Here is a 24,472-nt window from a genome sequence, read left to right as displayed (position 1 = left end):
TACCATAGCTTACGATGACTTACGTACTTCATTTAGTTATTTATTGGTTGAAATGGAAAATGAAAACACGGACATTACATTATTGTATCAAACAGAATCGAAATTGTGTAAAGGCGCTTCTTCGTGTAGTGCGGGCGCAAAAAAAGATGAATAGAAATAAATCCCCATGGATTCTGTGGTACATTTGGAGCTGAGGATTAATCTTCATCTTCGAACAACATTTGGACCAAATCGGTGTTGGTACACTGCGATCCGTCCAAGCGCTGGGGCGATCGCCATCGTAGAAGTGTGGGAAGAAACACCAGATGTGTGCGTGGATCCTTTCGGTACGGACAGTTCAGATCTTTCCAGCTAAAATAGATTAAGAATCGGAACAGAAAAAAGCAGCGTCATGTTGATGACATCACAGTCAGGGGCTTGATTAGTATGAGTAGATCCCCTGTCTACTTACAATGGGCGTTCTATTTCAACCGTAATGAAATGGCTCTTTTCTGGTGCCGTCTCCAAGGCTTTCGTGACGACGGGTGCGGCTATTGAATAAGGGTATCAAACAAACAGATACAAAATTGATAAGAGTTGGCGGACCATTTGCATTACCCCGTCAAGTATGTGTATGGCCTCCTCTGGGAGGCATTCATCAATGATTAATCTTATCTTCATGTGAGAAACGCCAACAATTCGTGGCAAGTATTCGCACCCTATCCACCCACGCTTTCCACTTACCCTTCACACAATACGGGCACCAGCTTTCACCGTTCTCATCCTTACTGCCGGTAAACAGGATGTGGACCGGTTCGCCACTGCTTTCCAAACTTTCGGCCAACTTTGTAAACTCCTCGTACCCGGTTACTTTATGTTTTACGACCATCTTTGCAAACCGCACCAGGCTTGTACGCATTCACTGAGCAGAATGAAGTGAATAAAGGTTATGCAGTGATATAAAGAAAACCGTGTGTTGCCGCTTTCGATGTATACTTCGGAATGAATATATTTCAGTGTTGCCAATACAATATAAATGGTTTACAGTAGAGTCTTCGCACATCGTGTCTATCACACGTCATAATTGAATATGCAGGGTTTGCATTCCTAACACGCCCGCTCAAACATTGCAGTCACAATACATCTGTTTAATTCATATCGTCCTAAATCGCCCGCTCATACCTGGCACTCGGACAAACCAAGACTTGCACGTAACTTCCTGAACGCAGGAGCAGGTAGACCCTTTGTTAATATATCCGCTTCTTGTTTTTCTGTTGGTACATAGTCTATTTGAATACTACCCTTTTCTACCAGTTCTCGCACATAAAAATGTTTCACGTCGATATGCTTCATGCGGCCTGAATCCTTTTGATTTTTGATTATCTTGATAGTCGATTGATTATCTTCATGAAATGGAACTGGTTGATTAATATCCAATCCTAAATCTTTTAATGTTCGCACCAACCATTGACTATGACGCGCAGCACTACAAAGAGCTACCAGCTCAGCTTCTGTTGACGACAAAGATACAGTCGCTTGTTTCTTTGCAATCCAACTTATGGTTGCTCCAAACATTTTAAAAAGTGCTCCCGATACAGAACGACGGTCCACAATATCATTAGCCCAATCTGCATCTGTATAAACTTCCAATATTGGTGCATTATCGTCTTTACAATAGATTAATCCATAATCCAAAGTACCTTTCACGTACCGTAATATACGACGCAGATGTACCCAATGTTCGTCTGTGGGACATGCCTGAAACTGGCTAAAATAGTTGGCAGCAATGGCCAAATCTGGTCTAGATGTTAATGATACGTACATTATGCAACCTACAAGTTCACGATATGGATGAGTAGTTCTGTTACATTCATTTCCTTTTTCTAACTTGAGTCTATACTCAATCGGTGTTGCGATTGGTCGGCAATCTTCCATTCCGAAACGACAAAGTAGGCTCTCTAGATATCGACGTTGAGAAATTCGCATAATCCCCTTGTCAGGATTCCTCTCTATTTTCATACCAAGAAAATTTCCTGCTTCGCCCATATCTGTCATTTTAAATTCTTTTGCCAGACAAGCCTTCACTATTTTTACCTTCTGTTCAGATAAGCTGACTATCAAAACATCATCTACGTAGATAATGATGATCACTAATTTTTCGCCAGAGTCACGAGTGTACAAACAAAGGTCATTAGCACTTCTGATAAAACCAAGCCTAATCACAAATTCATCGAATCTTTCGTTCCATTTTCGCGACGCTTGCTTCAATCCGTACAAAGAACGATTCAGACGGCAGACTAAACCTTTACCTTGTTCAAATCCTTCCGGCTGCTGCATATAGATCTCCTCTGTTAACTCGCCATTTAAAAATGCTGTTTTTACATCCATTTGACCTACATACATGTTTTTACGATTTGCCAAAGCCAAAACCATTCGAATGGTGTCTAGATGTGCCACTGGTGAATAAGTGTCTGTGTAGTCAAATCCTTGCTTTTGACTGAAACCTCTAGCAACCAAACGAGCTTTATATTTGGATTGCTGTCCATCGTCACCAGGCTTCACTTTAAAAACCCATTTGCACGATATAAGATTTCGTCCTTCTGGTAATTTTGTTAGCGTCCAAGTCTTATTCTTTTCCAAAGAATTGATTTCATCTTGTAAAGCTTGTTGCCACAACTTCCAATCATCTCGTTTCTTTACCTCAGATAACGATTTGGGTGTATTCTCTACGTAGGACAGAGCATTCAACGCAAAATTGGCATTTATCTCATAGTCTTTATGCCATACAGGGGCAGTACGTTCGCGAACTGGTCTGGTATTTGGTGTATCTTCACTAACCTCATCTTCACCAGTATCATATTGTTCCTCGCTTGCAGTGCTCTCCTGATCGATAACATCATCTATGTTTTGACCGTTATCTCCTCTTGTTTGTTCCGTCTGCTCCTTCTCTAAAACGATAATATCTGATTCGTTATATCGCACAGAAATCTCACCTCTTTCGTTGTCTGATAGCGACTCCATTTCGAAGAAATCAACATCTCGCGAAGTAATGATTGTTCTCGTTTTGGGGTTCCATACTCTGTAGCCAGTAGGTGCATATCCGACGAATGTACCTTTCCATGCCTTTGCATCCATCTTTTTACGATTTTCCTTCGGTATGTGTACAAACACCGAACATCCAAAAACACGCAACTTAGATACATCAGGCTTGATGTTTTCCCATATTTCGGCTGGAGTTTTATCATTGTCGTTCGCTCGTGTCGGGCATCGATTAACCACATACCCGGCTGTCTGTATAGCTTGCACCCAAAATTGTTTATCAATCTTTGCACCTTCTAACATTGATCTTGCTCGTTCAACTAGTGTCCGATTTATCCTCTCACTAGTGCCGTTCTGCTCAGGAGTATACGGCGTTGTATATTGTATTTCGATTCCTTTCTCACGACAAAACTGTTCCATAGCATGATTTTTGAATTCTCCACCATTATCGCACCTCAAACGTGATATTTTTGATGAGAATTTAGCCGTTACCTTAGCCTCATACTGTTTGAAATTCTCGAAAACCTCACTTTTGTTTTTCATGATATATATCATAACAAAATGGCTATAATCGTCTGTAAACGTTAAAAAATATCGCTCGCCTTTACGACCAGTAGGCGTGATTGGACCACACACGTCCGAATGGATTAGCTCCAACACTCTCGAAGAACGTTTTCCTCCAAATGTTGTAAAAGGCTGTCGCGTTTGCTTACCGATAATGCACGTTTCACATACCGTAACGTTTTTGTCCTTTTTATCAAAGTTTTCGAAATCAAATCCTTTCACTAAACGGTTTCTTATCAACTGCTCAAGTTGTCTACTATTTAGATGACCGAATCTACGATGCCACAAATCTAGATTTTTCTGGATTCGACCATGAGCCACCAAAGAATTGTTCTCGATACGTTTATCACTAAACACATCTAAAGCGTAAAGATTTCCATAACGCGATCCTGTTGCAACGAGTCTTTTGTTATCCCACACATACACCTTTCCATCTTCGAATATCACTTTCATTCCTTTTTGTTCTACTTTTAACACGGAAAACAAATTGAAACGCAAAGTAGGGACATAAAGAACATTGTGTATGGTACACGGAATTTGAACACCTTTGACCACAGAACAAACCCGTATTGTTCCTATATGCCGAGCTTCGATAGATTCACCATCTTTGGCTACAGCAATTTTCACAGGAATTGCTAAAGGAGTTAGCGTTTCAAACAATTCTTTGTCTTTCACCAGATGATCAGAACACCCCGAGTCCACGAACCACTGCACTTTGTTTGTTTCGATAGAACTAACACAACTCACAAAAGAGACACTTTCTGCTTTTGTTAGATTTGCTTTGGGCTTCCTTTTAGGGCACTCGGATATCTTGTGTCCTTCTTGATGACATCCGTAACACTTTAGAGTTTTCTTCTTTTTCATCGGTTTCTTAGCACTCATGAATACCGATGATTCACTTTGAACCGTTGGTTCCACACTTAAGCCTTTCAGCTTAATTTCTTCGTCCAAAAGACGACATTTTGCAAAATCTATGGTAAGATTTTCTGCGGCCATGGTTTCTATCGCAGTGATTACCGTGGAAAATTTGGGTCCTAAAGTGAGTAACAAACTACACACCACTTCCAAATCATCCATCACTGCGCCTGTCGCACGATACTCACGCACTAATCGGTCATACTTTAGGAAATGATCCTGAAGATTTCCGCACTCGTGCTTTAGTGCCACCAGTTGTCGCTTCAAATACATACGGTTCGCGATACTTTTCCGTTCAAAGATAACAATCAAGGCGTCCCAAATAGCCTTTGGTGTTGCTTTATCCTGCACGTATTCCAACTGAGAATCATGTATTCTAGACACCAACAAACTTTTGCACCTTTTGTCCATCTTGAACCTTTTTTCACGCGCCAAAGCCTTTTCGGCTTTCTTAGCCGTTGTATCACCTTCATTATCACAAAGTTCCGCGACATCAGCCACTTCCGACTGGATACATCCAAATAAATCACGCTCCTCTAACACAACACGCATGCGAAACTTCCATGCATTATAGTTGGAGCCGTCAAACAGCGGTAACAGAAATTTGTCGTATTTTTCGTCTTCCATTTTCTAATACTCTGGGCCCATAACCTAAAGGTTATGCAGTGATATAAAGAAAACCGTGTGTTGCCGCTTTCGATGTATACTTCGGAATGAATATATTTCAGTGTTGCCAATACAATATAAATGGTTTACAGTAGAGTCTTCGCACATCGTGTCTATCACACGTCATAATTGAATATGCAGGGTTTGCATTCCTAACAGTGAAACTAAACAAACGACACACTTTTTTATCCTAACACAGGATACACAGGCAACGCTCCGTTGTGCAATAGTACGCTGCGATGGGAAACCACTTGTCGTGTTGTTTTCAACTGGGAAACAGCAGACCGGTAATGAGCAGGTTCGCTCATTTTGTGGTTTTTTGACCAACGGCTTTGACATTTGAATGCTGGATGATTTAAAAGTTACAGCATTTTTTTGAATATTTGCTTACTGTATTCTGTGCAGATAAAATACTATTTTTCCACAAAACAGAGTATGGAAAACCCAAAATATTTGAATGATTTTTTTTGTTTATGAAAAAGAATACCAAAACATCTCATTCCTATTTGCCTTGGGCTAGAAAGACACCTTGTTTTTTTACAGCTTAATTTGACGTTTCTCGCATGCGGTTTGTTGTTTTGCCGTGTTCGCGAGTAGTGCCGGTGTTGTCCCAGATTGCGTAAAACGATTTCGATAATTTTCCTCCGTTGCAGAAATCGTCTCCAGTGTGCAAAATGACGATAAGCAATTTGATACGCTCGCGCTGTATATTAGCCACCGCAAAATCGTTCCTAGAGGTAATAAATAAAACTAACTTCCCTTCCTTTCGACCCATGGATGGAGCTGCAATTAGTAAAGATTATATAATTTACCATATTTCCATCACCGGTATTAGAACGTGAAGTCATTCTCCGGCCATGCAACGTTTGCGGAACACAAACAGCTGGAAAAGATTCGCAACATTGGCATCTCGGCACACATCGACAGTGGCAAAACGACACTAACCGAGCGCATTCTGTTCTACACCGGACGCATCAAGGAAATGCATGAGGTGAAGGGAAAGGATAATGTTGGCGCAACGATGGACTCGATGGAGTTGGAACGGCAGCGCGGTATTACGATTCAATCGGCCGCTACGTACACAATTTGGAAGGAACATAATATCAACATTATCGATACGCCCGGGCATGTGGATTTCACCGTGGAAGTGGAACGTGCTTTGCGTGTTCTCGATGGTGCTGTGCTGGTGCTTTGCAGCGTGGGTGGTGTTCAGAGTCAAACACTCACCGTGAATCGACAGATGAAGCGTTACAATGTGCCGTGTCTTGCGTTCATCAACAAGCTCGATCGTTCCGGCGCTAATCCGTACCGTGTGCTTGGTCAGATGCGTTCCAAATTGAACCACAATGCCGCCTTCGTGCAGTTACCGATTGGAGTAGAGAGTAACTGCAAGGGAGTGATCGATCTGGTCAAGCAGCGGGCGCTTTATTTCGAGGAACCGTTTGGGTTGAAAATACGTGAGGATGAAATTCCGGCTGATATGCGCACGGAGTGTACCGAACGTCGGCAGGAGCTGATTGAGCACCTTTCGAATGTGGACGAGAAGATCGGGGAACTGTTCCTGGAAGAACGTGAAGCGACGGTAGAAGACATTATGGGAGCTATCCGTCGATCAACCTTGAAGCGTGCGTTCACTCCTGTGCTTGTTGGTACGGCGTTGAAGAACAAAGGTGTCCAACCACTGCTGGATGCGGTGCTAGATTATCTACCCCACCCGGGAGAGGTTGAAAATCTGGCACTGATCGAGAAGAAAGATGAAGAACCACAAAAGGTCCTGTTAAATCCTGCGCGTGATGGGAAGGATCCTTTCGTAGGATTAGCCTTCAAACTGGAAGCGGGTCGGTTCGGACAACTAACATACCTTCGCTGCTATCAGGGCGTTCTTCGAAAGGGTGACAACATCTTCAACACGCGGTCGGGCAAAAAGATTCGCCTGGCCCGTTTGGTCCGACTGCACTCCAACCAAATGGAGGACGTAAACGAGGTGTACGCCGGTGACATTTTTGCCCTGTTCGGAGTCGACTGTGCATCGGGCGATACGTTCGTAACAAACCCGAAGCTGGAACTGTCGATGGAATCGATCTATGTGCCTGATCCCGTCGTCTCGATGGCAATCAAACCGAACAATTCGAAGGATCGTGACAATTTCGCGAAGGCGATCGCACGCTTCACCAAGGAAGATCCTACCTTCCACTTCGAGTACGATGCAGACGTGAAGGAAACGCTCGTGTCCGGTATGGGTGAGCTACATCTCGAGATCTACGCGCAGCGAATGGAACGCGAGTACAACTGTGCGGTAACGCTCGGCAAACCTAAGGTAGCTTTCCGTGAGACGCTTGTCGGGTCGTGCGAGTTCGACTATCTGCACAAGAAGCAATCAGGTGGCCAAGGACAGTATGGGCGGGTATCGGGCATTTTGGAACCGTTGCCACCGCACCAAAACACCGTGATCGAGTTTGTGGACGAAACGATGGGTACGAATGTACCGAAACAGTTCATCCCAGCCATTGAGAAGGGATTCCGACAGATGGCAGAGAAGGGTTTGTTATCCGGCCACAAGCTGTCAGGCATTAAGTTCCGCCTGCAGGACGGTGCACATCATATCGTCGATTCGAGCGAGCTGGCGTTCATGTTGGCCGCCCAGGGTGCGATCAAGAGTGTGTTCGAAAATGGCAGCTGGCAAATACTGGAACCGATCATGATGGTGGAGGTGACGGCTCCGGAAGAGTTCCAGGGTACGGTAATTGGGCAGCTTAATAAGCGCCACGGTATCATTACGGGTACGGAAGGTGCTGAGGGATGGTTTACCGTGTACGCAGAGGTACCGCTGAACGATATGTTCGGATATGCCGGCGAGCTACGGTCAAGCACACAGGGCAAAGGGGAGTTCAGCATGGAGTACAGCCGATATTCACCTTGCCTGCCAGAAGCCCAGGAAAAACTGGTTCACGAGTACCAAGTGTCGCAGGGTTTGGTAGTGGACAAAAAGCAGAAGAAAAAGAACTAAACTCCTAGCCCAGCCAGAGAACGAGGAGAGGTAATTAATTTGTAAATAATTCGATTATGTTTAGGTTTAAAGCGTTAATTAGGACCATTATATGGTAAACGATATGAACCGGGGGAAAATAAACCCTTTCCAAAGGAACGAAAAGCTGTAATAACCTTAATAGAAATGTTGCGATTTATTATCGGTGTGATATATTGTTTTATCCATTGGAATTATTTTTACTTGGTTTTGTAATTTGTTCTACAATGGGGGTAAAAGAGAGGGAGTGTTGCGCGAGAAAACGGTTTCAATATAACGTTTTCCCGCCAACAGGTTCTTATGTACTAAAAAAATGCTAAACCATTCACAATGCTGACATGTGGATTGATTGACTCGGTTCTCTCACAATCTCTCTTTCTCTCTCTCTCTCTATCTCTCTCTCTCTTTCCTTCTCAAACATTTCTCAGTAGTCTTTTGAGTATAAATTTGTTTTTCAAAAAGTTCATCCTTCCAATTCGGGGGCAGTTGGATGGGTATATTTCGGGTAAATTCACCTAAGTTGACATTATCCTATATGCGGGAGCTGATTCTCTGTGGCAGGAACAATCGACCCCGCTCCTTCTACTGCCTCACTGCAACACTCGGCACATTCCTGATTCAAATATTCTATACGCGATCTGTAAAGGATCGCTGCACGCGTTACACCGCTCAGGTAACGCTTCCAATTCACTAACACACTGCTCCTATCCAATACTGTACTAAAACCGTGGTCAAAACATTATCCGCTCGTTTATACCTGCGTTTCGGAAGCGCCGTTGGTTCCGCGGCTCACCGCAGGACCGTCGGTGCCGACGATCTTGCCTCCGGTACTGTTGCTATTGCTATTGGCACGACCGTTACTGCTGCCGGTACGGGAATTCATCCAAAACTCTCGCTTCATTTTCTGCAATAATCAATCGGATTGGGTTGTGGATTTGGCTATCTTTAGTACACACGACTTTGTTAACGCAAGGCTCACGTAGCGTAGTTGGGTAACTATAGGGTGATGGAATGAATGGACGCCACAATATCGCAAAGGGACTTGCTTTCGATTTTCTGCACATATTTCGCTAACTTGAATGTAGAAGCTACTCGGGAACTAGCGGGCAAATCATGCTATGTTATGTGTTATTAATTTAATTGATATTAATTTAATTTAACATTGTTTTAGGCAAGAAGCGCATTCGGAATGTGCGCTGCTTAACAAGGAACGGTTTAAACTACGGTGGGATATTGCGAAAACTGTTGTTTTTTTGTGTTATCGATGAAGAACGTTGATCACAAACAAAAATACACACACCAAAGGATGCGATCTCTAGTGTTATCATGCCTTAATATGAATTGTTGAGACAAATTCTAAAAAAGTGCATTAAACGGTTTTCTAAATGAAGCCTGTAAAATGTATGTTTGAAGCTATTCTTTAACTAAGCCAAGTTCTAACTTTCGAGTAAAATAATCTAAACATTCAATTTAATAATAAAGATACTGTTACTGATACTGTTATCAGACAGTGTCTAGTAATGCAATCTATTGCTAAACACCGTGCAACTGCAATTTACCTAGACAGAACTAAAATGCGGCTTTAAAAGCTCAATACACATCAGCCATTGCGATGGTAAAATACTAACGCTTCTCGGATACAAATCAAACATTCCCAAAAAATCCATCCACAGGATGCAATTACAAACATACACGTACATTTCCGCACAACCAGGAACCCCATTTCGTGGGGGGGGCACAGAGTGTTTGAAATCGAGTACTTCCCATAGAAACCTCTACCGTGAGGAATGGCTGCGTGTAAGTGTGTGCGTGCTTGTATGAGTGTAGTTGGCGCGATCTGTAGTATCTGATGGGTTAGTAAAGTAGCTTTCACTCATGATGTTGATGTTGGGTGGTAAGATTGGAAAATGGCGTCAAGATGTGCGATCGATTTTGGTTTTTGTTGAAACGGTAGTACTCAACGCACACGCATTACACAACAGAGAGCGAGAGACGCACACACATACATATATATATATATATACACATAAGAGTCTGCGAAAACGTGCGGAGTGTGGAAAATCTTAGACCTGCGTCTTCTTCTGCTGGCTTAATTGACGGCCCGTCTCATCAGCCACTTCGTCTTCCTCCCTCATAGTGGACAGTCTTTTCTCGGCTTCACTCGATTTAGAACTGCAATGGAGTGCACACAATGATTAGTACAACGTCAAACCGCATACCTTCCGTGCTTACAGTTGTTGCGAATGTTTCTGGCGATCAGTTGCCGTCGGTGTTTGTTTTTTCGTGAAGAGTACATTACAGTTGTTGACCTGCTTCCAGATGGTGGTCCGATTGACCTCTTCCGATATGTTAATCTTGCCCTTCTCGTTGACGGTACCATTTTCCAGCGGTAGCTGCAGATTGTCGGCCGAATGTTGTCCAGAGTCCTAAGAATAGGGGGTAGTGCAATTTCAACGAAACGATGTTCAGTTCGGTATCGACACGGTGGTGTTTGCCTCGGTGTAGAATGTGTGCTTTGGGTGTTTTAGAAAGGAGGGTAAGCTTTGCCTTGTTCGCCTTAACGAGACATTGTTAACAGTTGTCGCCCTCAAAAATATGTGGATCAGTAAGTTGGGTGTAAAATAATTCCGTGCTTAGCAGCGAAATAATGGTGAATAATTAAAAGTTAAGAAAAAAGCACACTAAACCGCATGCAAAACGGAATTTATCGGTTAAAAGCGAACATTTTGTTGTTGGTCATGTTTAATGGTTAGTAACGATGATCTGTGTTCGCTGTGCAGTTAGTAGAGTACGGTTTTCCTGTCGAGGAGAAGAAATAAACAATATGAATAGAAAGCAAAGCCAATGCAAACGCAACGATAGAACGAAGTGTTTGGTAGTGTAGTTGTTGTGTGTGTTTGGAGTGAATAAGACGTTACGTAAATAAACCAACTACCTTATTTTACACGGCTTTTGTACAATGCGACACTCGTTTCGATCTCGTAGCCTTGGTGCTACTAAACATCGAAAGCATGTCAGTGTATCAGTGATCTTGTAAGTACTATGGGCATGAAGTACTACAACTGTACAGTATAGTACTATACTATAAGTACAAGACTTTCGGATTTGTATAAATTTTGTGGATGAATCGTATCAGGAGGTAAAATGATAGTACACACGAATGTAAGCAGCATTAAGTAAGCGCAAATCGTTTACAAGGTACAACGTTGTCCAAATGCCTCAGTGTACTTACAAATATGGCCTGCTTGTACTTGATACTAACCAGAATCTTCTTAGCTAATGCTCTCTATTTTAGTTCAATTATTAGTACACACAGATGGCGCTGTTTTTGCTTGCTCGTGAGATACTAATACACTGAGACACCGTTGCAAAATACAATTAAAAAAATATATGAAGCCGAGGAGTTCAATATTAGTACTATCTGTTCTAACCAGTGGCATCCAGTAAGAAAGTCCAGAAAACTTTGGATGTCCGCACGTCTGCAGGGGCGGTATTCCCTTACACTAACGGTAAGCCACCGAAAGGCAGCACTACAACATATTCGTGTGTACTATTCATTGTTTAAACAATTGTATGTGTGATGTAGAGGTTAAAAAACATAGGTAAACGGAAGGTGATGTTATACTAAATGATGAGTAATGTAGCGTATTTTGGTGTTTTGAGGGTGAGAGTTTTATTAATCTTGTTGTTGTTCATTTACACTACTTTACATAACGAACGGAAACGGAAAGCAATTTCTAATGCTAAAAATTAAACGCTTCGAATTGCGCTTTGAACAAGCCTACAATTGTGAACTAGCTAGATGCAATAACGGCTTAAATTAAACTATTAAGGTGCATTAGCTAAGGATCCTTCTTTCTGTGGGTGGGTGTGATTGATCGTGTGTACTGTTTTGTCAATTCGTTGTAAATGTTTAGAACATAAGCTTAGAGTGTTATAAGGTACCCATTGTACGTTGACAACTCGGAAATAATGATAGGATTGTACTTAAAACATAAGCACTCCGTGCAAGACAGTTGAATACATCGTCATCGGTAACGTAAGAGACATAACGGCAGACCAATCTAAATCTTTAGCAGTGCAGCGATCCATCGAACTGGGTAAATGGTGCAATGTACTATAAATACTAAATATAAACAGGTAATAAAATATAAGCTAATGGAATGTAGCTTTCTACAGCGTGTCCTCTGCAGCAGCAGTCAGCTGCAAACATAAATTGCGCTAATGAGGAGTACTCAAAAATACTAGCCGTAGCGTTAACGCTCAGCGCCGTTAACAAGCGATGCAGTTGTTTGCTAGTAACAGAGGGTGGGGAGGGTTACTGAACGGAGAACTTTACACGGAATCGAGCAATTAAAAGATGGGACCATTTTTGGGGGTTGGAGTTTGGAAGCTCCATTAGCTGTTGGAGTTAGTGCTGTTGGATTTGTTTGTCTGTTCGGTCACTTTGGTCACGCTGATCGTGGTAACGGGTTGCTGCAACGGCTTTTGACCGATGCAACACCCGATCAGCCGTTTGTAAATTCCCACCTCGCCGTCCTCGAGCTGATGCAGATCGTCCGCCCGGGCACGTTTCGTCATCTCCGGCATGATGTCGTCCAGGATCTTCAATTCGCGCTTGGTAAAGATGTAGTCGAGCGATTTCCGGACGCCGATCATCACCACCAACATTAGCGGGAAGAGGATCGAGGTGATGGAGAACGATTTAATTAGCCACAGTACGGCAAAGCAGGCCAGCTGAATCATGGTGAACAGATGGACACGTCGAATGGGGACCTGTAGCGTTGAGGAATGCGGATGGGAAAGAATAAAAACCAAAGCAATAAGATTATCGTACAATAGCTCCTGATGCGATGGAAAGTAATGAACGGATAGTGAACCTGTCGCAGGAACATGTAGTCCGGCTGGTACTTGGCAGGCATCAGCATGATCAGCAAGCGATCGAAGAACTGCAGTCCCTTGAGGGCCGAAACACCCATGTACAGAAACACCCCGTACAGTACCGGCATCGGAATGTGGGATAGTAGCGGTGTCAGCAGCACGGAACATCCGATCATCAGGAAGATCAGAACGTGGGTAACGCGCTGCTCGCGCACTCCAATAAACTGTGGCTTCTCGCCCGGAGCAGCCGTCTCGGACTCTTTCTTCAGGGAATTGACGTGATTAATACTGAGCACGGTGGCAGCAACGAACCTGTGGTATTGGGGGGTGAAAAACGTCGGAGAAAAACATACGGGCGTATGTAAAACGCTGCTCATGTACGATGCCATGCCACTGCTCATACTAACCAAGGTAGACCCATGATGGTGCAGATCTGTATCAGACAGGACAGCACGAACAAATCCAGATGGTAGCCACAACCTTTGGTAAGTTTGTGTTCCTTCCTATTGATTATCACAGCCGTAATTTGTTGATCCATGAATATCAGTATGGTACCGAGCAGGGCGGGCAGGATCGCTAGTGCCGACGACCAGGCTGGGTTGTTCTCGTGGAATGGCATAATGATCCAGCCCCGGTCCGGGATCGTACGCTTGAACTCGCCCGGCACGTCCAGCTTCGGCGTTGCGATGTTGGTGAAGAAATCGAGCAGCGTCATCGAGAAGATCGCAATCGTGACCGAGAAATCGCTGATGAATTGACGCACGATCGAGGGGAAGAACAGGGCGTTCTTGAAGTCCTTCAGTATGACCGATATGATGTACGTGCCGAGAAATAGTACGATCGACATGAGGAAGACATCCGACACAAACTCGGGCTTGTCGCAGTCCGTTCCGGCTAGCGTTCCGTTGGAGCTCTGAAAGTACGAATGGACGGAGTAGCATAAAACTTCATCCTGTGGGGTAAGCTGCTTGCAATTTACCTTGCACGTTCGCATATCAAACTGTGACCAGTGATGGATAGCGTCCGGAGTCAGCTCCTGCCCGACCGGTGGCAAACAGGAGCAATCAAACTTCCCGCCAGCCGTGTTGATCGGATATTCCTGCCCAATGTGGAACACATTCTCGATCGCCTTGTAGATGAAGATGACGGCGATCAGGCAGGCAAAGTTTTCCTCCGTAAAGCGGGTAATGTAGCACACGAGCGCACTCGCATCGACCGCAACCAGCACGAAGAGAATGAGCGTAATCCAGGTACCGATCCAGAACCGGAACGTTAGATAATCCCACCCGACCTTCAAACAGAACTCATACACGATCGTTTCGAACACCAGTACCGGTCCGGTCGAACCGAGAATGGTGAGCGGTTGGCCGGAAAAGAACCCATACCCAATGCCACATACAAAGCCCGATACGAGCGATTCCATCGCAGCGATATTATTACCGGTGGCCGTCCCCAGTAAGCCACCGAACGTGATGATCGGCGAGAGACAGGCGAAGTACAGGAAGATCCACGACGCTACACACTGCATCGAAAGTCCATCCTTAAAGTCGGACAGATAGAACGGTGCCTTACGCTTCAGATCGTTGATAAGCCCCCCGAATAGACGACCCGTGCGGGAGAGGCCCGCTTCTTCGCGTTGCCGCTGCTCCTCCAGCTCTTCGTCGATCTCCTCCTTCGGGTTCTTCTCCGGTGGCCGTTTGCGGACCTCCTGCGACGGTATTGCCGCGGGCGGTTCTATCCGAATGGAGGGATCCCATTCGCCCGGCGGCAGCACTGTGACGGCGTCCAGAAACTCATCAATACCGGCCAGCAGATGCTCGCGCTTTTTCGCACGGTACGCTACTTCGTGGAATATCTCGTCCGACATTAGGGTTGCCATTGCGCGCCCAATCTCATGGAAACTTCCGTGGCTACCCGGCGGACCGAGCAGGATAAAGATGAACCTGTTTGTTGTTAGGAAGCGTTTAATACTCGTAAGATGTGCGTCTCTAAGCTCGCGTCGAGAGTTTTACCTGGTCGGTACCGGGACCTCCGTCAGATCGCCCATCACCGAGGCGGTATTGAGCCTCAGGAACGCCGACAGCGTCTTGTCGAGGAAGTCAACCTCACCGACAAGAATATTGCTGGCCTCGGCACCGGGTGGAATTTTGCGCATGAAGTGCGTGTTCGTCTTATGCTCGCCGTTCTGCAGCTCGCCCGAGCTGGTGTTGCGCGGCATCGACACGTTGCTCGGACTTTGCGTCATATGTTCTCCTGCGATGGCGGGGGACAGAGCAAAAGCGTTAAGCAGATTTCTGTTTGTGCCGTTGTTGTGCAAAACGGGTGCGTCCTCTACGTGTGTTGGGGGTGTAGTAACAGGTGTCATTGTTCCTGCTGTTTTGTGAAAGCATTTAAATGTTCTGTTTGCCGTAACGTTACAGAAGGATGTATTGCGGACAGTTAATACGAAGGGACAAATTTAGGAAAATTTACACGAAAATACACAAAAAAGTTCTACAGATTGGGAGTTTTTAGTTAAGAAGAATGTTATATGTAAAAAAAAACAACATGCAGCAAATACAGAGTTAGTGGTTAAAACTAATGTTCTACAGACAACGGATAGAGTTAACAGTTAGAGTTTACTAAAACAGTTCTACTTCTCATCATATTATTGTAGCTCAGCAGATACTGAATCGTTTGCAAGCTTTCTTTTGCTAAAACCTGGTAAATCAGTACCTGTAGAAGGATTCGAAATCAACGCACGTACCATGTGTGATTACGTTGAGCAACAACTAACGGATCGAGTTGGGGTCGCTCTGGTTGAACCATTAAAACCATGTACATCAGTAAAGTAAACCTCACCTCCGGGAACCTTCGGGAACGGATTTTATTCTAATTACAGACAGCACATATTGCACCTGCCTGGGAATCCGTACCAACTGACGATGCGGTTGCATTTGGCCGGGAGTGGGAAAATCCAGGTCAGAACAATTTAGCGCTAGAAATTGAAGGGATATTCCAATCGGTTTCGGTTTGCAATGTATTTTCCTACCTCGGAGCCATTCGTATTGATCTGCGTTACTATTGTGCCTTTTATCGCATGGTGTGTAACGCTGATGGAGTGTTTGGGAAAATGGAAAAGGACAGAGCTGCCATTTTTTGCAACATTTTGAAATTGTTGTGGCGAAATGTTGGTTCCTTCCAAAGAAACGGTGGGAAACGGTAACGTGGATTACAAATTACTTTTCTCTCTATGTATAAACGAGACTAGGGGAACTCTTGAGTCTTATGTGTACATGACTGTGTTCATGAAAAATTAAGAACCATTCCTAAAAAAAGATAACAAAAGCAAATATGCTGGCAAAACTATACGACCGGAAAGGAAACCAATTTGGGCAGGCGTTCGTGTTGGCTTACAGGAGCATTGGAGACTAACGAACCGCTACGATCTAAACACTAAATATGCAAACGTCGTCGATATGTGTGGCTCAAATGTGCGTGTACTTGTATGTGGGTGTGTGTACTGATTGCATGTACTCTACAAAACGTGCAACTTCTCCACGTCTACAGACACGACTACGGTGGAGAGCATTGGACAGACAGGTGCGCTACGGGGGTTGAGCAAGTAGTGAAGGGTGGGAGTTCATTTACCGGCGGCTCTTCCGGGTACGGTTAAGTGTTTGCCGCTGCCACTGTTGCCGTTGGTCGGTTTGCTGGATGCATTCGGGTTACTGCCATTGCTAGTAGCACTATTCGGTGGACTGTTAGTATTCGTTGGGTCTTCAACTGGAAGAAGGACGGGAGGGATATGGTGGATATGTTTGTTTGGTTGATTTGTTTCTATAAGTCTCACTATCTTTTACATTCGGAGCATCTCGGAGTATGCATAAGGACGAGCATTCAAGTTACCGGTGAGCTTACATTGTAAAATGACACTAGGATGAGCGGTGCTAATATGTACTGTGGTCAAACACCCAAACAATGTGATGACATGTGGAAGTTTTGCATATAAATTATATAAATTTGAGGGTTAATGATGAGGTTAAAATATAAGCTTTTTGTGAGGAGAACATTGAAAATTCGCTTTTGCATTGCTCTTCACGATGAATGGTAAATTCTGTCAAGTTCGCTAGCAAAAGCTTTCCTTTAAAGCAAAGAATGATTGATTGTTTTTCGCTACCTTTAGCCTCACTCCTAAGGGCATAGCCGGCGAATGTCTGTGATTGTTATTTGTTTAGGCTAACATCTAATTACCAATACAATTCTGAGTAGGACGAATGGTCAAGCAATGAGTTCTTATATTTGCGTGCGTAGGAGGAAACTTTCTCCATGAATTGGGTGTACAAATAAGTCACAAACGTTTTTTCTCCAAAGATTCAGAAATTGTTTTGAAAGTACTGCAAGGAATTTGCCACCAGAAACCACAACTGCTACAAAAATTGCTGGTAAATCTTAAATTTCGTTCCAAAGATGTAATAGTATCGTTTGGTTTTGTAAGTTGCTGGAAACTTACTTGCAAACCTAATTTTTATTTCTTTCCTATCGTTTTATATCCGAAACGTTCTAACAATGAACGATTGTGACTGTATGTGGAGTGTAATTAAAAGGTATCTAATATTATGAAATATACACACACACAGACACACGGAGAGTGTAAAGAACAAATTTTACACAGCCAGTGATAATGCGACTCATGATTAGAAGACTTAAGTTACGGAAGGAATGCGAATGAAAAGTAATGTGAATGCTGTCGGTTGAGCACATTTAGTGTAATGAAAATGAAACGATGTGAATAGCTACACAATTACGTTCCAAACGTCTAACGTAACGCAATGGACGATCGATAGTTTGAAGCAGTGTCAGAACGGCCCGTAACGCTAATGGTGTTTGCCGTAGTTTTACACTTAATAAACTAACGCTGAACATACATACATACTCGCACACTCATATACAACACACAGAGAAAGAGCGAGAGAAAGTTAAGATATGTGTGACAATCGATGGAACGAGTGTGACGGAATGGTCGGTGATGTCCGAGCAGAAGGAAGGATGAGCTGGCGAATGTGTGCAACACCGATGTAGAGATAATTGGAGAGTGTTTCGAGAGTGTAAAGGAAGAACACAAAAATAGCCAAAGCAATGGAAAATGCTTTCAAGAACGAGGATATACACGCAGAAAAGGAGAGAATGAACAAGAACGAAGAAGAAGGAAAAAATAGGGAGAAAAACACAGGAATAGAAAGCTATTTTTGAAAAAAAAACCTCTTCCAGCGGTCGTTGAAGCGGCGGAACTTGAAGCACCGGCATGGAACCAGGTAGTTACTCCCACGGTGGATCCAGCGTTGCTTCCACCAACTGCTGGACCACTTCCACTTGGACCACCACCACCTGCACCACTACCGCAGTGGGAAGCCGTTGGCGAAATGTCGTCTACAGCGGGGTACGGCGTTGAAGGAGTTCGGAATGCGACGGGAGGGAAAAAAGGATTACTATGACCTCCCGAAACTGGGGCTGGGGCAAACGTTGCAATATTTACGGAAATAAGACACAGAGGCTTGTGTACACGCCACCAAACAAAAAGCATGAAAGAATGTAGACAACATTTTCTCAGTAGCTTAGTGAGAAGAGAGGATATCAACATAAAACAAGAACGCCATGAAAGGTATCAGCCATAAGTGCGAACCGGCCAAGTAGAGTTTCATGGCACAGTATCAGGTATCGTGAGCTGTTCCATTTTGTCCTCTAATCATCGCTAACCATGCTAGCGGGTCGATGAAAAGGAGTGAGAGAATTCCGTCGTAACGTGTCCAGACACGGTGCTCATTAAAAAGGTGTCAAATTCAGCACGCAACATTAAGAAGAAACAAAACCGGGGCTAGACCGGGGCCCACCGGTTCAATGGGGTTCGTGAACTAGCGTAGCACACACAAAAATCCCGTGCCTTAAACAGTTCAACACGTGTGACCGTTTTTCCTAATGGAGACGCATGGTGTTTTGTAAGGATGCGTCGGTACCGCTGTAAACAAATTCTACGATGCCGCCTGTTCCCCATTAACACGATGTGAGTATCAACGTGCAAACTAGCGAGCCATTTGCAAAATTGATGTGTTAACCAATGCATTTACATCGGAAGCTATTTAACACCTTAATGTGAACGTGTTAGACATATCTTTGGGCATATATTCACATATGCTGCTGTACAAAAACTGATCGGAACCGATTTTTATTTTCGTCTCCCTTTCATACGATCTTCATTTCAGTGTGCAAATTAACGATCGGTTTGCCAAAAGGTGTTAACTAATTAATTTACATCTGAAGTTGATTAACGTCTTAATTCGAACGCATTAGTATGCACACGTTACCTTTGGACACTTGTGCTCGTGTTAGAGGCAAACGATCTGAAAATTGAAGCATCAATTATTAGGTCACCTTATTCCAACACCGTCAGCATATACACTAGCATTAGATTATAGCGAGCTGGTTACATGGTTACATTCGGGCATATACAGGCAATTAAAGACGAACAATTTAACCTGCTATATGTATACACAATCCACAACTGTACAACGTCTAGCAACTCTGGTTAGATTCTTCCAACAAACCACGGAGCCTTCTGGAGGATCGTCATCTAGCCACCACCATCGTCACTACCATCACCAGGATAAACGGGGAAAGGAAATAACAGAACGATGCTTTTGTTGTTTCCGGACGAACGAACGGGTCATATACGGGTCAGAGTAATTGTGATTGGTGTGAAGATTTTGGTTTTGGGTACCTGTTGGCAGTGCTAGATAGTGACCGCGCTGGTCTTTGCTGCCGTACAGCAGGGCCGTTTGGGGCGATGCCGGTGCCAGGGCGGATTCGCCATCTTCGTGCAAGCCCGAGGGTGTCGACGAAACGACGTGCATTGGAAATGAGTTGGCCGAGGAGCTGGTGGATGAGCGTGGCATATCTAGAAAAGGGGTGGTTCGATCGAAGTGGTTTGGGTGTGAACGTTGATGCTGTGATTGATCTGTGATTCTGTCCCCCGGTCGTGCATCTACCTGGCATTCTTCACGAACAGGTGGTTATCTCACGCTAAAACATTCGCTTTTCATTCTCGCACAAAACTCCCGTTCCCCTTTTTGTGATTAACCCAGCGCAAACAATAGTTCCCAAGCGCGCGAGCGCACACACACACAGGAAAAAAACATACCCAGACGGGGTATTATCGATTTGGGTTGGATGTTTCCTGTTGAGCAAAAAGCATACTTACTCTTCGAAGAGGAATGATTCTTGCCAATGTCGGCCAGTGAGCGGATCAGCGGCAGACGGCTTTTCTTGTTGCCGAACTCGTGCTGATGCTTGTGCCGCTTCAGCAGTGCATCGATCACCTTGTCGCGTGCCTCCACCGGCAGTGTGCCCGAGTTGACCATGTTCTCGCACACCAGCTCCGCGATCTGCTCCAGGCTAACCGCTTCCATGTCCAGCATGACGGTCCCGTTCAGCAGCAGGCTGCGCAGCTCGAACAGCGAATGCAGCGAGAGGGTGGCCACGTGCGGTTTGGACCACCGGTTACCACCCTCCTCGACGTCCTCCTCGAACTTTACCCAGCGTGCCGTTTCCTTCCAGGCCATCTCGTCGCCCTCCTTGACCAGCTCCTCCATTTCGGAGAACAGAGGGTGTGACTCATGTTGGGTACCCTCACCTTCGCCGCCGACTTCACCGCCCAGAATGAACTGAACTCTTTGTGCAGGTGGCGTAACTGTCGGAGCCGTAGGGGAGGAAATACAATAAACAAGCAATCAATAAAACCGTTGTTTTGTGGCCGAAGTAATAGTAAAGCATGCGACCGTAAAGCCTAACCGGAAGACTGAAACAAAATGCTCTAGCACAACAAAAAAAAAAACAATGGAAGCTTGTCTAGACATCGTTTATGTCATATTGTGTTATCATAGTGTGGATTTCGATGGAAGTGACTGAAGCGTTAGCGCATGATGTTTCGAGGGGCCTTTCGTTAGCGCCGACAGCATAGCTGAATTGCGTGCCAGGGTAATAAGTGTCAAGAGTGCTAAATAAATTATGCTTTGCTGGAGGTTGACTCCCAATGTTCCCAGCTGCATTGCAGAGTAGGCTGAAAGATCGTAATCTTTTCAATTATTTTGTGTCCGTAAATGATTGAGTGTTTAGCCATGAAGTGATGCATGAGAGATGGTGTGAATATGTTTGTTTCAGTTGAGATGAATTAATTAATTAGCTGTGTATTATTCTTGGTAAAAAAAAACCTTCATTACCTTGACGTTCTGAGCAAGATTTTAACAAATAATCGGGTTTAAAGTAGTGATGGGAATATTATCTCCACGGATAGAGATTGGAGATACAACTACTGGAATTTTTGCAGGCAGCTCCAAACCAACAATCCATACATTTCCATACTTTTCTTCTCTTATTAAATTTGTCTGTAGTTAACTTCCTCGGGTTTATGATGTTACATTTAATTACGTTAGCCAATAAAGCTCTTGGAAATTGCTAATCGAGGGAACTGCATTATGCATGACTTACAAACGAAAGGTTCTCGCGTGCATGAACATATCCGGATTAGACAATACTCCAATTGTGGTTAATAAAGAGAAGTTCGAATAATCCAGAGTACTTTGGAGAAATCTAGAATGTTTGGATATTTCCCGTAGTTTTCCAGTATCTCAGCGATGGGTTGAGAGTGGATTCGTAAACCGATGCAAAGAGCTCCATTACTAGTTTAAACATAACTCATGCTCAGAAATGCTCAGAAATGTAAAGTTTGTAAGAACAGCAAATGACTTATGTTTTATGAAAGTATGCTTTTGTAATAATATTGTAATTGATTTTCATTACAGTTTTGAACAATTTGCCATTGTGTAATATTAATTTATATTAAGGGCAAAATTGGATATTTTAAACAACCACTCTGTTGATGAAGCATGCAAAATCAAAGTAAAAATTGTACAAACAAACTATTTATCTATCTTACAAGATTCGCCATCATCAACGATGCTGATTCTTCGTTGTGTGACGATGTGAGGTATCGTAACGACTGTACACCATTTCGAAGGTGCAAGCCAGTGACAGATAGTTGACGAGAAGGCAGAAGAGTTTCACGAAAGGAAAGAGCATAGGTTACAGGTTAAAGAAGGACGTGATCGTCTACACTTATAGCCTTTTGAGACGGTTTTAACAAATCGTTTATAATTTTTAGCAATATACACTTGTCCAATTATGATTTATGGCAACCAATTTTTAGTTTAAAGCTTAAACAGTTTTTAAAGATAGATTGTATTAAAACATGTTCTTACCAGGCCGGTCCGATTCCGAAACTGTGCCGCCTTTATCACCACTTTCCCGGCTCGTCTGGTGGTGCTTGTGCCGACGGCGTTGCGAATGCCGGCGGGATGAGCCCGGAATGTGGACGCCAACGAAAACGGTGTGCGCTCGGTGACCTGAAAAGGTAAGCAATCAACGAAGCGTTAATTTCAAAAACACACACACACACACACTCTTTCTCTCTCGCTCTCTTTCTAGATATTGTACGCTGCAGTGATATGATGAGCGATCAAGTTGAGAACTGAGGATGTCCATCAATTAACAAAGCTGTAGGCATTATTTGCATAAGCGTTCGCCGGGCATATGTCGAGCATAGCAAGGAGTAGCAAGTAGGCAGCACTGTATTAAATGTAAAACAAATTGCAGAAGACGATGTCGAGGATGTCCATGGTTTAAATGAAACAATTTCCAGCTATCCGCACGTGCACGGTCGCATCAATAACTTGTTGACAAAAGTCGTTCACTGCTCGTTATCAACGTTGTCACCACGCATCAAGTTTTCGATGAATTTAATATTAACAATTTACACCGCACTCGTGGTGGGATGCGGGAAATGCAACAGCTGCTTAGCCAACGGTTGTTTGGTAATCGATTTAGCTCTCAGGATGGAGGAAAATAACAAGCAGCAAACATAAACACACGCGTAATGTGCAAACATCATGCAGTGAACGTATCGATCAAGCCGTCCCCACTCGAGCTCGTTATTATTACAATAAATTAATGCAATACATGTTTTCTCATTACTCACACACCGGGGAAGTTTCCCGGAACCATGTGCAATTTGCGGACCACAACTCCCTCTACCGTAATCAAATATGCTTTCGAACACTTTCGATTGATCCTTAAGTTGACAGAATTTTGATGTTGATAAAATCATATCGATGCATGTTGTACACGCCCACCAACCTACCTTCAAAGTCCTGATCGGCGGTAAAAGTCCGATTTTTGAGTCTCGGATCTATTGGAGCTTCCTCGTCTACGCCACCGTGATCCATCATCCAGGGTCTGCAAAAAAAAGGGAGAAAAATAAAATCATTGAGTATTACTACAAAATGAAGCATGAAAAAAACAAAACCCAGCATGATGAACCGCTTGCAGGTGAACAAATCGGTTGAAAAACAACGCATTAATCAGCGGAAACATTAAAACAGTATTAGATCAATTACCCACCCAGTTAAGCGAGGTAAACTAGCAACACATCAACTACACCGGTGGAGGTCAATAGAAGAATGCGAACAAACAGTCACGGCTTATTTGATACTAATTTTGCATCGTTAGGAAGCTCATTGAAACTATTATCAACCAACAAAAACGCTGTCCACACGCGCTAACTATTTTCACGAACAGGTTTCTGCCACGTTTTAGGCGTAGTCGTGCATCACCATGAGATAGAAGGCGAGTACTGATTATTGATCATATTTCAAACTATCACACTAGGTTCCCGATCATGTGGCGTCCGGTATGAAAAGAAAAATATGGTGGGGAAAATGCGAAAATAACACCCGAACCGAAGTTTCTTTGATTCCTGAATGTAACCTTGTGTCAAAAGGGCACTGGCTGGTATGTGAGTTCACATGACTGTGGTCACCGGTAACAGGTTACCGTGCACAATCTGATAAGAACTGTTACTTCCGGTCATTGTGCCAACGCTGCCGGTTCGATGCGGCATCTTTTTTTTGTGACCAAGTGGTAACATCCTCCGCGGTTAGTTAATGGAAGTGCAAAACTCCGGCACAGCATTCAGCGCAACATATTGCGTGGCCAAGCCTTCCGACACACAGCGTGCCATCATAATCATGTGTGCGGAATGGAGAAATTCCATTAACTGCATAATTATACACCACAACTGACCAGTTAGTGTGGTGCGTGTGTGTGAGTTTTTGCTGCGTATCACGTATCCTGTTATTAACACATTTATGTCCCGACCAGCGGTGTGTAACTTTTCTAATTGAAGTTCATTAGTTGGCTTGCTGTTCGTTAACTGAGGTGAAAGTGTTATAACCTCAGGAAGGTAAAACTTGTTTTTAATAACATTTATTTTTTCTACGCTATCTACGTGAGACAAACACACACGTGATAGAGATC

General features: G+C 43.8%; 3 protein-coding genes across 6 annotated transcripts; 1 reads left to right on the top strand and 2 right to left on the bottom strand.

Annotated features, from left to right (window-relative positions):
- Positions 1-197: 197 nt before the first annotated feature.
- On the bottom strand, positions 198-898 carry LOC128713474 (thioredoxin domain-containing protein 17). The gene is made up of 3 exons (XM_053808333.1): positions 724-898; positions 452-530; positions 198-351 (listed from the first exon to the last, which is right to left on the bottom strand). Exons 1-3 carry the CDS (start codon positions 896-898, stop codon positions 198-200), a joined length of 408 nt encoding a protein of 135 aa, XP_053664308.1.
- Positions 899-5,837: 4,939 nt separating this feature from the next.
- LOC128714404 (elongation factor G, mitochondrial) lies at positions 5,838-8,170 on the top strand. Its single transcript, XM_053809279.1, has 2 exons — positions 5,838-5,900; positions 5,999-8,170. The coding sequence occupies exons 1-2, from the start codon at positions 5,838-5,840 to the stop codon at positions 8,168-8,170; spliced, it is 2,235 nt and encodes a 744-aa protein (XP_053665254.1).
- Positions 8,171-8,939: 769 nt separating this feature from the next.
- On the bottom strand, positions 8,940-23,385 carry LOC128714702 (sodium-driven chloride bicarbonate exchanger). 4 transcript variants are annotated; one of them, XM_053809578.1, is made up of 13 exons: positions 23,298-23,385; positions 22,360-22,503; positions 22,038-22,100; positions 20,304-20,792; positions 16,700-16,834; positions 15,082-15,322; positions 14,049-15,012; positions 13,477-13,982; positions 13,069-13,381; positions 12,719-12,964; positions 10,421-10,614; positions 10,258-10,360; positions 8,940-9,092 (listed from the first exon to the last, which is right to left on the bottom strand). In XM_053809578.1, exons 1-13 carry the CDS (start codon positions 23,383-23,385, stop codon positions 8,940-8,942), a joined length of 3,639 nt encoding a protein of 1,212 aa, XP_053665553.1. The 4 variants fall into 4 exon arrangements, with proteins under 4 accessions (XP_053665553.1, XP_053665552.1, XP_053665555.1 ...); XM_053809577.1 differs by lacking the exon at positions 22,038-22,100 and adding an exon at positions 19,824-20,000; XM_053809580.1 differs by lacking the exons at positions 8,940-9,092; positions 10,258-10,360; positions 10,421-10,614; positions 16,700-16,834; positions 22,038-22,100 and adding exons at positions 10,931-10,987; positions 19,824-20,000.
- Between the last annotated feature and the right edge of the window lie 1,087 nt (positions 23,386-24,472).

This window comes from Anopheles marshallii, chromosome 3, assembly GCF_943734725.1.
Source record: "Anopheles marshallii chromosome 3, idAnoMarsDA_429_01, whole genome shotgun sequence".
Lineage (NCBI taxonomy): Eukaryota > Metazoa > Arthropoda > Insecta > Diptera > Culicidae > Anopheles > Anopheles marshallii.
The sequence above is the reverse complement of the archived record's forward strand: the minus strand, read 5'-3'. Positions and strand labels throughout refer to the sequence as shown.

Excerpts from the sequence above, each read along its gene's own strand:
- LOC128713474 (XM_053808333.1), bottom strand. The coding sequence starts at position 898 with ATGCGTACAAGCCTGGTGCGGTTTGCAAAGATGGTCGTAAAACATAAA. Across the intron at positions 531-723 it reads GTGCCCGTATTGTGTGAAGG|CCGCACCCGTCGTCACGAAA; the intron begins GTAAGTGGAAAG and ends CTTATTCAATAG. Across the intron at positions 352-451 it reads GTTGAAATAGAACGCCCATT|CTGGAAAGATCTGAACTGTC; the intron begins GTAAGTAGACAG and ends AATCTATTTTAG.
- LOC128714404 (XM_053809279.1), top strand. The coding sequence starts at position 5,838 with ATGACGATAAGCAATTTGATACGCTCGCGCTGTATATTAGCCACCGCA. Across the intron at positions 5,901-5,998 it reads CCGCAAAATCGTTCCTAGAG|AACGTGAAGTCATTCTCCGG; the intron begins GTAATAAATAAA and ends CACCGGTATTAG.
- LOC128714702 (XM_053809577.1), bottom strand. The coding sequence starts at position 23,385 with ATGATGGATCACGGTGGCGTAGACGAGGAAGCTCCAATAGATCCGAGA. Across the intron at positions 15,323-16,699 it reads CGTACCCGGAAGAGCCGCCG|GAGAACATATGACGCAAAGT; the intron begins GTAAATGAACTC and ends CCGCCATCGCAG. Across the intron at positions 15,013-15,081 it reads GAGGTCCCGGTACCGACCAG|GTTCATCTTTATCCTGCTCG; the intron begins GTAAAACTCTCG and ends AACAACAAACAG.